Source organism: Apostichopus japonicus, chromosome 15, assembly GCF_037975245.1.
Source record: "Apostichopus japonicus isolate 1M-3 chromosome 15, ASM3797524v1, whole genome shotgun sequence".
NCBI classification, from domain to species: domain Eukaryota; kingdom Metazoa; phylum Echinodermata; class Holothuroidea; order Aspidochirotida; family Stichopodidae; genus Apostichopus; species Apostichopus japonicus.
Window position 1 is genome coordinate 12665490 of NC_092575.1, and position 15641 is coordinate 12681130.

The window sequence follows — 15641 nt, forward strand, 5'->3', positions numbered from 1 at the left end:
TTGAGATATTCCAAGAGAATTGATTGTTGATAAATTTGAAGAATTCTAAGTGGGCTCCAGAGTTAGCTCTCTGTACAATTACAAGTTCTAATTCTCAAATCTGTCACGTCAAAGCACTTTTGACACCTCCTTTTTAACAGGTGGGCATATACCTGTATGTTACATTGACTCAATATGACTTGTCTTTAGTCATCGTGAAATATCTGAACGGAATTTCCAGAAGGATCTGGCGAGTTTAGCCTTCTAGTGCCAGTCTACTGCCTTGATCCTCACTGAATTATTAATTAGCTGGCTTGTACAGTAGTTCTTTAAGGTCATTCCAAAATATTTAGGAAGAATATCTTTTAGACATTCACAAAAAATACTTATGTCTTCAAAGATGTACAGTGGTTCATGGATTATCCCATCCTCTTATATCCATATCATGGCTCATCCAAAGCTGATATGTAGGGCAGAAGAGGGTTTAATTTGAGCCGGTGGGTCAGTGGGTGAGGAGGGAGTGGGAGGTGGATTCACAAACTCCAAAGGTCAGTAAGATATGTGAATTTAATTTGAGGAAGTTGATTGCCGAATCGACTCAAAACGTTCCTGACAAAATTGACCACCTGTGAATTCTATATGACCAATTCCAATATTTGAATGTGTTTTCAACAATACTGCGACTTTTAAACTACCGTACTATAGATTTCTTGTTTTTAATTTTTAGAGAAAGGCGCACCCTCTAATTACATTTTTCATCATGTCTGAACAAAAGGTCACAAGGTTTTATTCATTAGTAAAAAAGAAGCAGTTATTATATATCCAAATTGCAATTTTTGAGGTGCTTTATAAAACTGGTTGGCATGTGTCCAAAAGTAGGATCAGTTGAATAACCTCTGTTAGTGATAAAGTTCCATTGGTTATAAATTGAGATGTGGCATAAATCCTAGAAACATTGTTTCCTCCCACTCCCTTCCCACTCCCAGGGTTTTAATGATTGGATACCCACATTTTAATTAACAGATCTATATGCTGTTACAAACATTTGGACTACTCTGTATGTAGCCTGACAATGTTTTTTAACCCATTAAATCCACTGCAGATATATCTGTGTGCCAAGTTTCATTGAGTGTTTGACGGTTTTGCTGTTACTTCAAGTATCCTGGTACAATTATAATGAGTTTAATACAATTTTTATTTTATAATTTCATGTATATTTTTCGCTTTCCATTAACCTCCTGGAAAGATACTACCCATCTGTGGCCAACATTATTTTTCTTTATAGTCTTTGTCACTTAATGATTTTATCTATCTTCCTGTTTGATCTTTCCTTCAACTTCAGAAATCTCATCCGAATGAAATGTTGAACGGACTCCGTTACTTTGAGAGGTCAGTTAAGGATCCGAACAGTGACACTCTGAAGAAGGAACCCTTTCACTGGGCTGCGGTAGATATGTTATCCCTAGCCAGGTGTCTTCTCTCCGTCTGTAGGGATGCAGAGAAACTCTTCAGGGAGGAGAAAAGACTTGTGAGATTGTCGGCACCAACCTACATCTTAGGTAAGGAAACAGTAGTTGTCTGCAACCTACGTCTTAGGTAAGGAAACAGTAGATGTCTGTAGCCTGTGTCTTAGGTAAGGAAACAGTAGATGTCTGTAGCCTGTATCTTAGATAAGGAAACAGTAGATGTCTGCAACCTACATCTTAGGTAAGGAAACAGTAGATGTCTGTGGTCTACGTCTTAGGTACAGTTACTGTACATGTCTGTGGTCTACGTCTTAGGTAAGGAAACAGTAGATGTCTTAACAATTTACAAGGTGTCTGCAGCAACCCATGTCATAAATAGGAAAAATACAAGATTGACTGCAACAAGCTACAAAAACAAGATGTCTGTACCATCCCATTTCCTACTGTAGATAACTTAAAAAACACATAAAAGTTCCTGCACCAACCTCTACCTTCAGTAAGACATGGTAAGGTGCCTGCATCAATCCAAGAAATACAAGGTGTGTGAACCAACATAGGAAATTTAAGATGTCTGCACCAACCCAGGCATATAGGAGGTGTCCCACATTTTCTATTTACAGTAAGAATATTTAATAATCCAAACTGTTCATGGGAAAGAAAGTGAGGCTAACACAAAGAAAGGTGACCCCCTCCCACTGCCCCCCCCCCCCCACCAAACCACCTTCAGCTTTACCTTTATTATTAGGTTAATCAAAATCTCTCCAGATTTTTAGAGCAAAAGAAAACAAACTTTAAAATACAGTTTGTTTAACAGTTCCCCTAACCTATATGAATGACCTGGAGTCCTGGTCAAGCATATCAAAAATTCAAACAAATAATTTTAACTGATATAAACAAATCTCAAATTGCCAATAATATTCCCTGTATTTTATGACACACCACTGTTTGCCCTATTAAAGTTTTATCTGATAGTAAACACACAGCAATTATATCTTTTGTGTCCTAAGTACAACTGCCATTAAACTGTACCATCAGCTATACAACGTATGGCAAATAAGTGGGTTTGTTGTTTGACCTCTCTGAAGGCAACAGGAATCTATGCAATCGTGATGGGATGTGTGGTTGTGCACATGTGTATGTGATGCCTTGTTTTGTAAGAAACGGTTGCTCACTTTGCATAGCCACCGTAAACTGCATATTTGGTGAATAGATTTGTCATGGCCAAAGTTGAAAGGTCATTTGAGGTCACCTGTGGCAAAAACATGGAAATCTAGGGAACAATTACCATTTGCAACAAGTACAACTTGTTGTGAATTTTAAAGCTTGTTGGATTCTACAGCAAACGAGACAAACCCTTCCATCATTATTGGCTTTTGTTATGGAGATTAAAGGATATGAACAATGTTCCCAACACAGCTATTACGGCAATCTTTTTACACTGAGGGGAGATACCACTGGATAATTTAATGGTCCTTCACACTCAATGCCGAAGACTTGATCAAGTCTAAATATGACATCATCTGGCTTGTGCTTAAAGTCTCTTGTTTATCATCTACATATTTATTACAATGTTTATTTTCTTTTAATAATAAGTAATATTTATATAGCGCTTAATCAGCAAAGCTGCTCAAAGTGCTTTACAAATGTAAAACCTAAAAACAAATAGTTACCAAAATCTAAATATGAAATATATAGAACCAATAAGGCATCAAATGTTAAAGCCTAAAGCAACAATATAACAAACACCCATACTAAACGATAATAAAAAATATATATATATATATAAAAAAAAAATTAAAAATTATAATGGAGACGTGTTTCGGAAATGTTGAGTTTGCTGGCTCTAAAATATTGAAGCTCGTAAGATGACCTAATGATGGCTTTGTTTTTCAATGTCAACCCTGTTAGCATTTTACATGGAAAATATGAAAAGAAAAGCAAAGAGAAAGTAACAGATGTCCCTGATCTTAGTGACGATATGATATAACAGGTTTACAAAATGACAGCGACCAGACACGACACGACTTTTAAAACTAGGATATATCCCAAATCAAGTAAGATTTTACTTAGCTGTGTGGCGGTAGGGGGGGGGGGGTAGGGGGACTTATTCATCACAAAGAACTTTGTCATATTAGATAAAAAGGATAGTTGAGTTTTTGTCCCATTTAATGGGAACTAGCTTTGTAGATGTTTTGGGTCCATCTGAGGTCATATGAGGTCAACAGTCTTATACAGAAACCTTTTAATGCGGTGAAAGCATTTGTTTCAGATGCTCTTGTGATAAGTTTCGCATAAGATGATCTAATATGTTATACCCATGTATATTTTTTCTAAATCAATGAGTTTATTGTTTTACAGAAAAGGGGCACTTTCTCTTTTGATCCTTCACAAGTTTATGCAACAAGACAATGATGTATAATGCTTTATTAGTTAAGTCTGTTAACATCATTCTGTATTGTCTCTCCTTACTTGATTTTCACTCTGTTAACTATTTTTAAGTTTGACCAATTTGACAAAGTCACCTCAAAAATCCTATAAAACAAGACACCTATATGAGACAAAAACACTGTTAACGTTCTTCTCACTTCCTTTTGCTCGTATGGTGTAGTGACCTCTACTTTTGACTTAGGTCAGCCTTTGGTTAATTAAAACTTCAAGAATTTAGAACAAACATATAGACAATAAAAATCCATCCTGTATGTGGCCTTATAACCTCCTCTTTACAGGCGATCTCCACGGTAACTTCCATGATCTGGTTTGCTTTGAGAAGGCTTTCTGGAGGATGGGTCCTCTATTAACACCTTGCTCCTTCCTGTTTCTCGGTGATTACGTTGATAGAGGCGACCATGGAGTAGAGGTCAGTAGACAGCATTCGATAGTGTACAACAAATCATAATCGTAACATTTCTTTGAGGGGGAGGGAAGGGGAGAGGAGGGGGGTACAGGTATGTTATTTTGCCTTATAATGGCATCTGTCTTTTGCTTTAAGTTTGTAACGCCTGGAGATTATTCACGTTTGATTATATTTGTCTCTTGTCTTTAATTTCCAGAGAAAGTTCTAACTGAAAGTACCTGTGAACATAATTACAGCTATCTAAAAATATCTTTGTTTCAGTCTGGAAAATGGCATCTCCATTTCTCTGAAAGCTTAACTGGATAATATCTGTGTTTACAATATTAAAAAAAAATGATTTTGATAGCATTGATTGGAAAAATTAAGAAAAAGTGATCAGAAACTCTGCCATTTACTCTTCTGTAAGTTGACCTTTGACCCCAATAGATGGGAGCGTCGTTTGTGACAGTGATTGGTCGATGTATTCGTTGACAGGTTGTGGCTTATCTCTTTGCTCAGAAGATCTTAGCACCTGACAAATTCACCTTGATTCGTGGAAATCACGAACTACGGAAAGTGCAAGAAATGTTCACCTTCAAATCGTAAGTAGCAAACCAAAAGAAAGAAGAAAAAAAACATGATTGGGGCAGGATATTTATTTATCACTGTAATTGTTATGTATTGTAACATGTTTCATTAAATATAATTTGTAATTAAATGGAATCTTAATTGTCAAACCATACTTTATTTGAATGAGAAACTTTTTGAGAAATTAGCTAGGACATTGGTTACTCCCCTCTTGTTTGTCATTTTAAATATGGCATTGAATGAATGAATGAATGAAAAGTTTATGCACAACCACTACCTTAAAACACAAGATTGCACGGTCGTGCTGAAACCAAAATACAAAACTGGAGAAATTTATCAATTACAAAATAACATTACTTAGCATTAAACTTATTGAAATAAGTATCATGATTAACAAAAAGATAACGTTTGAGAAGTTTCTTAAAGCGGTTGATAGGAAGAATACTGCGAAGTTCAAAAGAAACAGAGTAAAGATCTGACCAGTACTTGAACTTGAGATGCTGAGATCGCTTGTGACCACAGATTTTCATCGATAGTATCTATTTCATTTATGTATAAGAAGGAGAGTGTTTTATTTACAAGGAAGTTTCAAGAAGAACAATTTAGCAGCTTCCTTGTGTAACCCCCTCAACCATTTATCTTTTTTTAACTTCTTTTGTATGAAACCATAACTGTAAATTCATTTATTGTTGTTGGTTGAAATCAAGTTGAATTTAATTAAAGAAAAGCTACTTCTAATGTAATATATTGTATGTTCCCTATTGCCACTGATTGTATATTGTTTTTTTCTATTTTAATAGAATAATTTATTGAACAATTTTCAAACACGTTTTATGTGTTTTTGTTTTTGTTTGTCCTCTTACAGAGAGTGTGTTAAGAAGTTTGGTAAAACTGTTGGCAAGCAGGTGTGGGATGCAATCAACACATGCTTTGATGCTATGCCCATTGCCGCATTGGTAGATGACAAGGTAAAGAAATCTACCTTTAAGCGGAATTTCTTAGTTATTTCTTTTTTTACCGGGGACTTGCAATCATAAGGTCCCCAGTTGGAGTCACTCTTAGATTAATGGATGTCGTCCAGTTACAGAGTTGTTGACAATTCATAATCATGGACGTTAAGTATGAATGTAAGAGACTGACTTCGGTCAGCTTGCGGCTTTTGATAAGCCAATGAGGCTTTTTTGCGAGTTCCTGCTTGCAACAGGATCTAAAATACATACATACATGATAGTCGGATTTTAAATACCATAGTAGGTCATTAAACTTACCAGCCAAAATTTTCAATTTCAGCACTAATAGGAATAAGAAGCCTTTCTTTCCCCACTATTGCAATTTGCTTTTCAGTTTTTGCTTGACAGACTGTATGATACAAATATAAGAAAGTGTCCCAAAATGTTGTGCAACTGAAAAGGAGTAATTAATTATTTGCTCGTTAAATCTCTATAGTTTGATGAAAACAAAAATAAATCTTAATGAAGTCTTTGTTTGATTAAAATGTTGCAGCTGGTTATTACTGAGACAATCCTTGTATTAAGGGTGTTTGGTTTCTTCATCTCTGCTCGTCATATAATTAGAGACGCTCGGCCCACCTGGCTTAACTTGATTGGGTTTGTTATGTAATAAGTCCCCCATTACAAAAGGGTCTCATGTTAAAGAGTATGAGAGGCTTCCACCCACAGGCGATCTCATGCTTCGCCACACTGTATTTATATATAATAGCAGAGGCTAGACGCTCCGCGATTTCTCGTAAACCATAGCACGCCATCGACATGAACCAGGTTCACCCAAAGTATTGAGAACCGAGTCTGGTCTATTACTAATAGGCCACAGCTGACATGTAATGGAATGAACATAGCCATTGATTTTTGCTGATTAGTAAAGCTGGTTTGTCTGTTATTAGTTTGTTCGAATTTGGTCAATGCACAGTCATTACTAAAGACATAATAGTATAGTTCCAGAACTCTCAAACACCATTTTCAAAGACTTTCTTACCAACGATTTTAAAGTCGCTTTCTTATTTCTCTTGTCACTGAAATACATATCTGATAGCTCAAACAGACTGCCATGCTCTCAATGTAGCATTTTTAAAGTCAGAAAATGATCAATTTGCTCTAACTTCCAGATCAACATATTCGACCTTGGGTAAGCCATTATTGTTCAAATAAAATATTATCGCTATTATTTAAGCCAGGATCTGACCATTGGCCCCAAAAAAATAATCAGAAGAGGTAAAGCAAAACAATTTAGTCACCGTGTCAAAAAGAAAACCATATATATATATATATATATATATATATATATATATATATATATATATATATATATATATATATATATATATATATATATATATATATATATATATATATATATATATATACATATATATGTAAATATATATATATATATACATATATATATATATACATATATATATATGTAAATATATATAATTTATATAATATGTAAATATATATTATATCTATCTATATATCTTTATATATATATATATATATATATATATATATATATATATATATATAAATATATATATATATATATAGTATATCTCTCTCTCTCTCTATATCTATATATATATATATATATATATATATATATATATTATATACATCTATATCTATATATCTTTATATATATATATATATATATATATATATAGTATATATATATATATATATATATATATAGTATATATATATATATATATATATATATATATATACATATATATATATATATATATATATATATATATATATATTATATATATATATATATAGTCTATCTATCTATATCTATATATATATATATTAAATATATGTAACTTCTTCACACAGCTTGCAGCATTTTAAAGCAGTACATCAAAACAAAAACAATATAGTTTTGGGAGAAAAGTATAAAACGAGCCCTTAACAAAATTTCTGATAGAAAGTGAAGGCAGCTTCATCTGATCCATGATTGATCCATAGTTTGGTATAAATCGTTCTCAATAAAAAAATTTAAAATATAAGCCAAAGGTAAAATGGATGGCCCCTTCCACCATGTGACCCATGTTACCTTGGTCAGCACACCTATTCTATATGATCTAATTATGAGTTTTCCCTTTCAAACACAGCAATGGTCTTTCAAAAGTGGGATACCAGGTATTGTAAGTGTTGCATGTCAGATGTTCAACTCTAGTTTCTCAGGGTTTTATTTGTTGTAAACAAAAAGTTTGGCCCTCAGTAGTTGACTCGGGAGTGAAGGGTGTTCTAAATTTTATATTCGTTTATTTGTTTTCTTTTAACCTTGGTTTGGTATTTTTAAGTTAAGTCTTGTCTTTTGTGTTGTGGTATGTTTTTCATTCCTTTCTTACCTTTTCCATAAAGCAGTGAACCGACCAACGACATAGTGAAACGATCCCTTTTCCCAAGAAAATTGAGGAGTTAAATATTCAAAGTTTGCTCTGATGAGTGCACTATGTATCACTGCACGTTTATGCATCAGTTCTATAACATATACTGCTGTACTACTTGGTCAACAGATATTTTGCGTCCATGGAGGGGTACCAAGTCCAGAGACTGGATTTAAAGTTCTGTCAGATATTAATTCCATTCCGGTGCCTTTAAACGATGCAGAGAACGAAAGCCGTTTAGCTTGGGAACTCATGTGGAATGACCCTGTCAAGTGAGTATCTCGGTTTTTGTCAAGAAATGTAGTTTGCAAACAAGACTCAATCAAGGTGTTTTGTAAGAAAGGGTAGCATTTGATATCTCTTTATTCTAAATAATCAAATTTAGAAAATGTAAATATTTCAGTAAACACTAACAACAAGATGGTTCAATTAGTATTTTGAAACAAAACTTCCTGATCAGAAAGAAACTTAATCATATGTTGAATTTATTTTTATAAAGCATAACTTGATTCTTCATAAATTGGTAATGCAGTTTTTGGTTTCCATGTAAATTGTAGCCTTTCCAACCAACATGGTGTGTGTTTGTGTGTATGTGTGACGCCTCACCTCTAAACAGGCGCGTAGCCAAGGGGGGGGGGCGACCGCCCCCCCTTCATTTTCTTCTTCATTTTCGGCCAAATTTTTCTTGTACGCTTCGCGCCAACTCATGGTGGCGCTACGCTTAGATAGTTTGCAGAGCCATATATACGGCTCTGATAGTTTGCCTACAGGTTCGCCCCTCCCTTGGCAAATTCCTGGACGCGCCTGCCTCTAAACAGGATATCTCAAACTTTATAGTGGTGGGAAGGTGATTTTAAACCAAGTGAGGTTCATCAATGAAAATGACTGGAAAATTGAGTCTAATACACAGACCATTTAGGTCAGTTCCTCAGATACAACACAAAACTCAATGGGAGAATCATAAAAAGGGTTGTACAGTTATGTCCTCAGATGAAATGTTTACCCACAGATTTGAAATTTATCAAGGAGGAATGATGCTGACTGTCACATTCCAGAGTGAAATGTTTATTGAATGTGCCTTGTTTCTATTAAGTTGAAAGAACATGTTTGGCTTGAGCTTCTAGAATTTATAGAACTTGATTAGCATTAATATTTGAGCCTTCTGACATCATCTCTTAATATAGTCTAAAGGAACTATTTTTTATCAACATAACATGACCAATCAGAAAATCATATTTTGAAACTTTATATATGATCTATTAACACACATTGCCAAAGTACACAAACTAAAGTTCTATACCAACCCTCTATGATATTATCTCACCACCTTTCAACAAAGTAGGAAAATTCATATAAAAAGTCTTCAAAAGAAGAAAGAAATAAAAGGAGTTTTCGACTGTTTTTGTTTTGTTTTCTCTAACCTGTTTTATAGGATGGAATTGCTCTCTGAAGATCAAAAGACAGATTTGGATTCCTCCAAAGGTTTCCTTTTCAACAAACGAAGAGGCACTGGTCACATATTCAGTTGCACAGCCTTGGAAAAGTTTCTCAACAGCAATAATCTATCTCATGTAGTACGTGCCCATGAGGTGCAAGAAGCTGGCTTTCAGGTGAGGGTAAAAGCACTCTCGGGTAAAACACCACTTTGTTTTAATGTAATGGGAGACTTGAAAACATAAATCAATGTTGGTATGTTGTAATTGACTACAAAACACTGCTGTCAGTCCACATTGTGTTTCTGTACCACTGCAGTGTAGAAGCACTTTGTTGTAATGTAATGGGAGCTAGACTTGAAGACATAAATCAATGTTGGTTTGTGCTTGAAGACATAAATCAATGTTGGTATGTTGTAGTCAATTACAAAACACTGCTGTCAGTCCACATTGTGTTTCTGTGCCACTGCAGTGTAGAAGCACTTTGTTGTAATGTAATGGGAGACTTGAAGACATAAATCAATGTTGGTATGTTGTAGTCTATTAAAAACACTGCTGTCAATCCACATTGCATTTCTACACCACTGCAGTGTAGCAGCACTTTGTTTTAATGTAATGTGTGACTTGAAGACATAAATCAATGTTGGTATGTGCTTGAAGATGTAAATCAATGTCACTATTTTGTAGTATATTACACCACTTTTAACTGTTGACAAATGACCCATGAAACATCTGTGGCTCATCAAGTAAAGTGGCTGGGCTACACAGTCCAATGCAAATGGGGTGGATCTAGGATTTTGTTAAGGAAGGGGTGTTGCCCAGAGGGTGTGTCTTTGAAGCCAAGCCTACACAGGGAATTAGACTGCAAATGGTACATTCTGATGCACATTTGGACTTAAAAGTAGGTCTATAATTAGCTCTACGCAAGGTTGTGCTATTGATTACTATTGAAACTTGTTGAACAGGGGAGGGGGGAATGTACACCCCCTTGATCCATGCCTAATTGCAATCAATAATTAATGCCTGCATAACTGGCTGGTCTCTTAGTGAGGGAGTACCATTGTTTGATTACGCTAAACACTGATCCGGTAAGCTTGGTAGGAGGGGTCTTGGCATTGTATTTATCGCTCTCGACCATATATCCTTAAAATATCAATCTATATTCATTTTAATTTGCATTTCAATTGAGTATAAATTTCTTTTCTTTGCTCGTAGGTTTTACAGAAAGGGAAACTTCTGACTGTGTTCTCTTCATCTCACTACTGTGGAGGATCAAACGAGGCTGCGTGCATCCTCGCCGACCGACACAAACTACGGACGATACGTCTCGACACTTCTTGACCTTGCCGACGAGCTTGTTATATTGCCAGATCTCTTGCCAAAGTCAGTCAGAATTTTGCAGAACGTGTTACATCGTGGTGCGTCTTCCTTTTGTCCTCAAGACACGTTGATTCGATCTTTATCAAACTTTGACCAAGCTACCACCTACCTATTAAAAAGCAATATATATGACTGTGATTAATTTGAAAAGTACTCGTCGTTACACTGGTGCTGTAAAGCTTAGGAATGTACGAAGGTAGAGGAGTGTGGGTAGGGGAGGAAGGGGGTGGGTAATTGGGAATTGGTGCGTCAATGAAAACCAAAAAGTTAAAAGAACTTGCAAACGATTAACAGATCGAAAAGTTGACAAGGTTAATTGTTTTGATTGGTCTGGTCTTCTATTATGATGGCCCAGAAGGAAACATTTTACTCCCAAGGTGAAAAAAAGCCTCCTTGTATTTCTTACCAACGCTGTTTGCACAAACCTATGTACAATAGCCAAGACAACAGTAAAATATCATGCAACTCATACTTATGTACACTGGTACTACTACAGGTAGATATGCTGAATAAGGTTGTATTCAAATTGTGTCCATTAATATTGCATCAAAGAACAAATAATTTACAATGAAAACATTTTTTTTTTTTTTTCAACATCTCTTTTTGTTTCTCACATGTCTTGAAGTGGCAACTCTAAGAACAGTCATTTTCCAGTCCATATCTCATCAAAATGTTTGTAAATGAACCAGGCCTAGACTTTTCCAAATTTAGGACTCATCGCTAACTAATGCAAGTGCCTTATCCTTTGACTAATGATTGTTAACCAACTTACAATGTGTAAATTTCTTAAGTTCTTAATGTCTAATGGTTTTATTATTCAACAGGCAAATGGCGAAATTTCACTTTTATTTAGCCAGTGCATAGCCTTAATGTTTGAAGCCATACAAACATACATGCATGTAGACACAAACTGGAAAGTCTAGTTATGGAATTAAGATTTTCATTAAATTTACTTTGATGTAAATTTTAGCTTTAGGAAAGTATGTTAATTTTTTTTCATATTTTTTTTTTATTATTGTCATCTTTAAAGAGGGTAGGAGGAGCCCTCAGAGGAGCCCTCAATATGTATGTTCAATGTATGTTATAGCATTGATAAAGGTGTGAACAGTAACTTTCAGTTGTGAAACCTTTGTATAGAATAGGTAAAAGTCAAGAAGCCCTTTATCTCTTCTACCTTCCCTAAATATGTTGTAACCAATATAATTAATTATACATCACATCCTAAAGTGTAAATCAGAAAATTTCCAAATTTGCTCAATTTGTCTTTGTTTATTTTCAACTGAACATCTGCAGTTGCTTTTAAAAGTGTATTTTATGATTAAAAATTCCAAAAGAGATGACATACCATAATTTATGCAAAAGCAAGTACTTTTAACCTTAACCTTCATCATACCTGTACAATTTTTGGGTATAACAACTCAGAAGGCAAATTTAATTATCGTTAATTTGTCTTAATTAATTATTCCCTTATCATTACTCCTTCTGAATTTGGGTTTGAGTCTTTCACAATTATTGAACACTTAGATATGTAAAGCTGTGTACAGTAACATTCAGTTGTGAAGGCCTTTATACATTTACCAAACCCTGTTTTCTATTTTCCTTCCCTGATTACATTGTAACCTTGATAAGTTTGAGGGCAGTTAATCTTAATTAGTTTAGTTAAAATAGAAAATAATCAATACATGCATCTAGGTTTATTCATTAAACCAAGGTTATACAGAGATTGACTATTCAATCATTCCAATTAAAGTTGAAGATTTTGTCTCCAAAAGACTTTTTCATGTCATAATAATAATTATACATCACTTTCAAAAAGTGCAAATCAGAAATTTTCAAAATTAGTTGCATTAACAATAGGGATATAAAGTTTACAAAATTATTATAAATGATTTGAAATAAAAACCACTACTCTTTGTGATGTGTTTAATACTAATGTCCGTTACAGTCTTTCAATGGTGTGAAGACTCGCGCACAAAGAAACGTCTCATGCCGGTAATCTGACCTAGTTTTGAATGAGGTGTAACAGAAGTGTTAGACACCACCATCGATCCCATAAAATACACACACAGCTTGCTACCGTCGGTAATTAGACCAGGGAGTTGTTATGGAACATAACAACTCCCTGATTAGACACTAGTGTACAGTCAATAAATACAGCTATGGTCAATACCCACAACACAGTGTACATAGCAGAGTGGACATCTCAGGTCTAGATAAAAGATAACAAGGTATCACGTTTCATTACTGTCTGCATTTTGTAGCGACAAGAAGACAATCGAAAGTTAACTTTTTCAGAGCGCGGCACAGGGTTTGGGGCGAGTCTTCAATGCCTTTAATAATACTTAATCCCATGTGATGGTTTGTATTGTATGTTCATTTCAATGGGTTTCTAGTTGCACAAGTGCACCTCAGTGATTTATACTTTTCACCTCAGTGTTTTTATAATGCAGGGTTTATTATCTCATTGGTTGATTTCCTTGTTACTTCCATAGTATGCAATTGTATTGGTCCAATTTTCTCCCTGTTGTATCTCCTAGTTTTATTACAAGCCTAGTCTGTCAAAGTCAAACTTTTAGAGTAGGGAATGAACTATGTGCCTTTTGTATATATTTAAAGTTACAAATGCAATTTTTTAATTTTTTATAATGATGGTGCTTCTATTACTAATTTCATTAACGTTATTAATACTACTAATTTTGTTTCTCAATGTTGAATTTGTTTGTTAATTAAGCTACTACATCTCTACGTACATACGTACGTAAAAAATTCATTTTGCAGCTCTACGATGAAAATAATTACATTCCATTTTAAATATAATTTCTGTGGTCTTTCATGTTATACTTTGTTAAAATTTAAAATATGAATCCGTCAAGAATCAGAATTAGATGCAGGTTCTCTGCTATTTAGCAGATATAGTTCTTTTGACATTGTTACTCAATTAAATTTAAATAAAGTGTACAATAACAGTCTTTTTTATCATGGCAAGGCCTTCTCGTCATACTTTACAACACTTAGCCCCTTGTTATTGGTAACTTGTTACACCCACACACCCCAAGTGTACACAAACAGTGACTTCCCGGGTTATTACGATGCCTACATATATGTGTCCTCTGGGGAACTTCCCATAAGGTGAAGCCACAACTAGCGCAAGCAACTATAGTTCCAAGTTTCCTCGCAGGTCCCCATTTATACACCTGGGTGGAGAGAGCCAATGGTTTCTTGCCCAAGGACGCACGTTAATGATTTGGCCAGGACTTGAACCTGCAGTACATAGAAAGTAAAAAGGGACTCACTGCGATGGTATACTAGGTAGCAAGCGCTCACATATGTGCATTTCAACCTGTGATCTGGGTATCAATGCAGTTTATAAGGACTAAACGTTTGTGGTGTAGGGGGATAGTTTTTATATCTGGTATCACATAGCAAAACTGCAGATACAAAAGTACCCATTTTTACAATGGACAATTGCAAAAGATTTTTAACAGTTTTGTGCAGAGAACCTTATTACTTTTCACAAAACTTATGATAAACTGATTTGGCAAAACTTAGCAATATATGTTATGCTAGATGTAACAGCTCAGATGTCACATCAAGGTGCCCATTCTGTTCCAAGCCACACGAATCAACTTTGACAATGTTGGCATTGAGAGTTTAAGTTTTCAAAAAGTATGTTCATTTTAATATGTGACATTACTTCATACTATGATATCTAATTCAATGTCAGTCAAGGTACCTGTGAATTAATAGGACGTGACCTATTAGGGTCAAAATTTGTTAGTCTTTTTTAAAAAACTGATACATAATAGTATATGCTAATGTTATTGTTCTTGAAAACAAAGTTGCAAATTACCGTTCCTCTTTCTTTCTACTGTCACCTCTGTTCTTTATTAATTAAATTATACATTTGAATGATTCTTTTCATGGTTGTTTGTGTTTTTGCAGCGTAACATTATACATATCCATTGCATATTCACTGATTGGTATGAACTTAATTGTGCCAGAAATTAACAGTACTTAAAAAAAAAAATTGAGGATATTGCAGGATACATGAACAGTGAAGGATACGCACATTGGTTTTTTGGTTTTGGGTTTTTTTTTTTAAGCTGTAAATTCTGTTATAATGTGAATCAAAGCATTATGCATCCATATAAATCTGACCTCACATTGACAACTTTGTAAAAAGTATTGAATGGTTCAGTGGTTTCAGTAGCCTTGAAGTTCCTACCTTCGATCCCATCTTTGATTTACTACTCCTAGGCTTATACACAAAGATAATGTTATGAGTGATCATGCTCATCAAAGCTATCCTAACATTAGGCCTAAGTTATTAAAATTAGCACCGGCTTCCTATAGCGGGCACGTGTCAACTCGATCCAAAGCCAACTAGGGGCCTAGTTCTAGGTTTAATTTTGATAGCCTTGCACATTAGGCCTAGCCTATATGACATTTATAAATATGAATTAGCCTAAATGTCTAGTATATGAGCTAGGCAATCAAATTCTACTTTTCAACTCAGATTAGGGCTTTAAATCTTCATTTCCTTTAAA

The 15641-nt window shown here is 34.6% G+C and overlaps 1 protein-coding gene across 1 annotated transcript in view; it reads left to right on the plus strand.

Annotated features, from left to right (window-relative positions):
- LOC139980557 (uncharacterized) overlaps positions 1 to 15003 on the plus strand; it is a 31538-nt gene extending 16535 nt beyond the window's left edge. Inside the window, exons 11-17 of the mRNA XM_071992283.1 lie at positions 1322 to 1538; positions 4172 to 4302; positions 4774 to 4880; positions 5732 to 5834; positions 8411 to 8553; positions 9714 to 9891; positions 10930 to 15003. Of these exons, the coding sequence (XP_071848384.1) occupies positions 1322 to 1538; positions 4172 to 4302; positions 4774 to 4880; positions 5732 to 5834; positions 8411 to 8553; positions 9714 to 9891; positions 10930 to 11055 (1005 nt within the window). The 3' untranslated portion in view covers positions 11056 to 15003. The remainder of the gene's footprint in view (positions 1 to 1321; positions 1539 to 4171; positions 4303 to 4773; positions 4881 to 5731; positions 5835 to 8410; positions 8554 to 9713; positions 9892 to 10929) is intronic.
- The last annotated feature ends 638 nt before the right edge of the window (positions 15004 to 15641 follow it).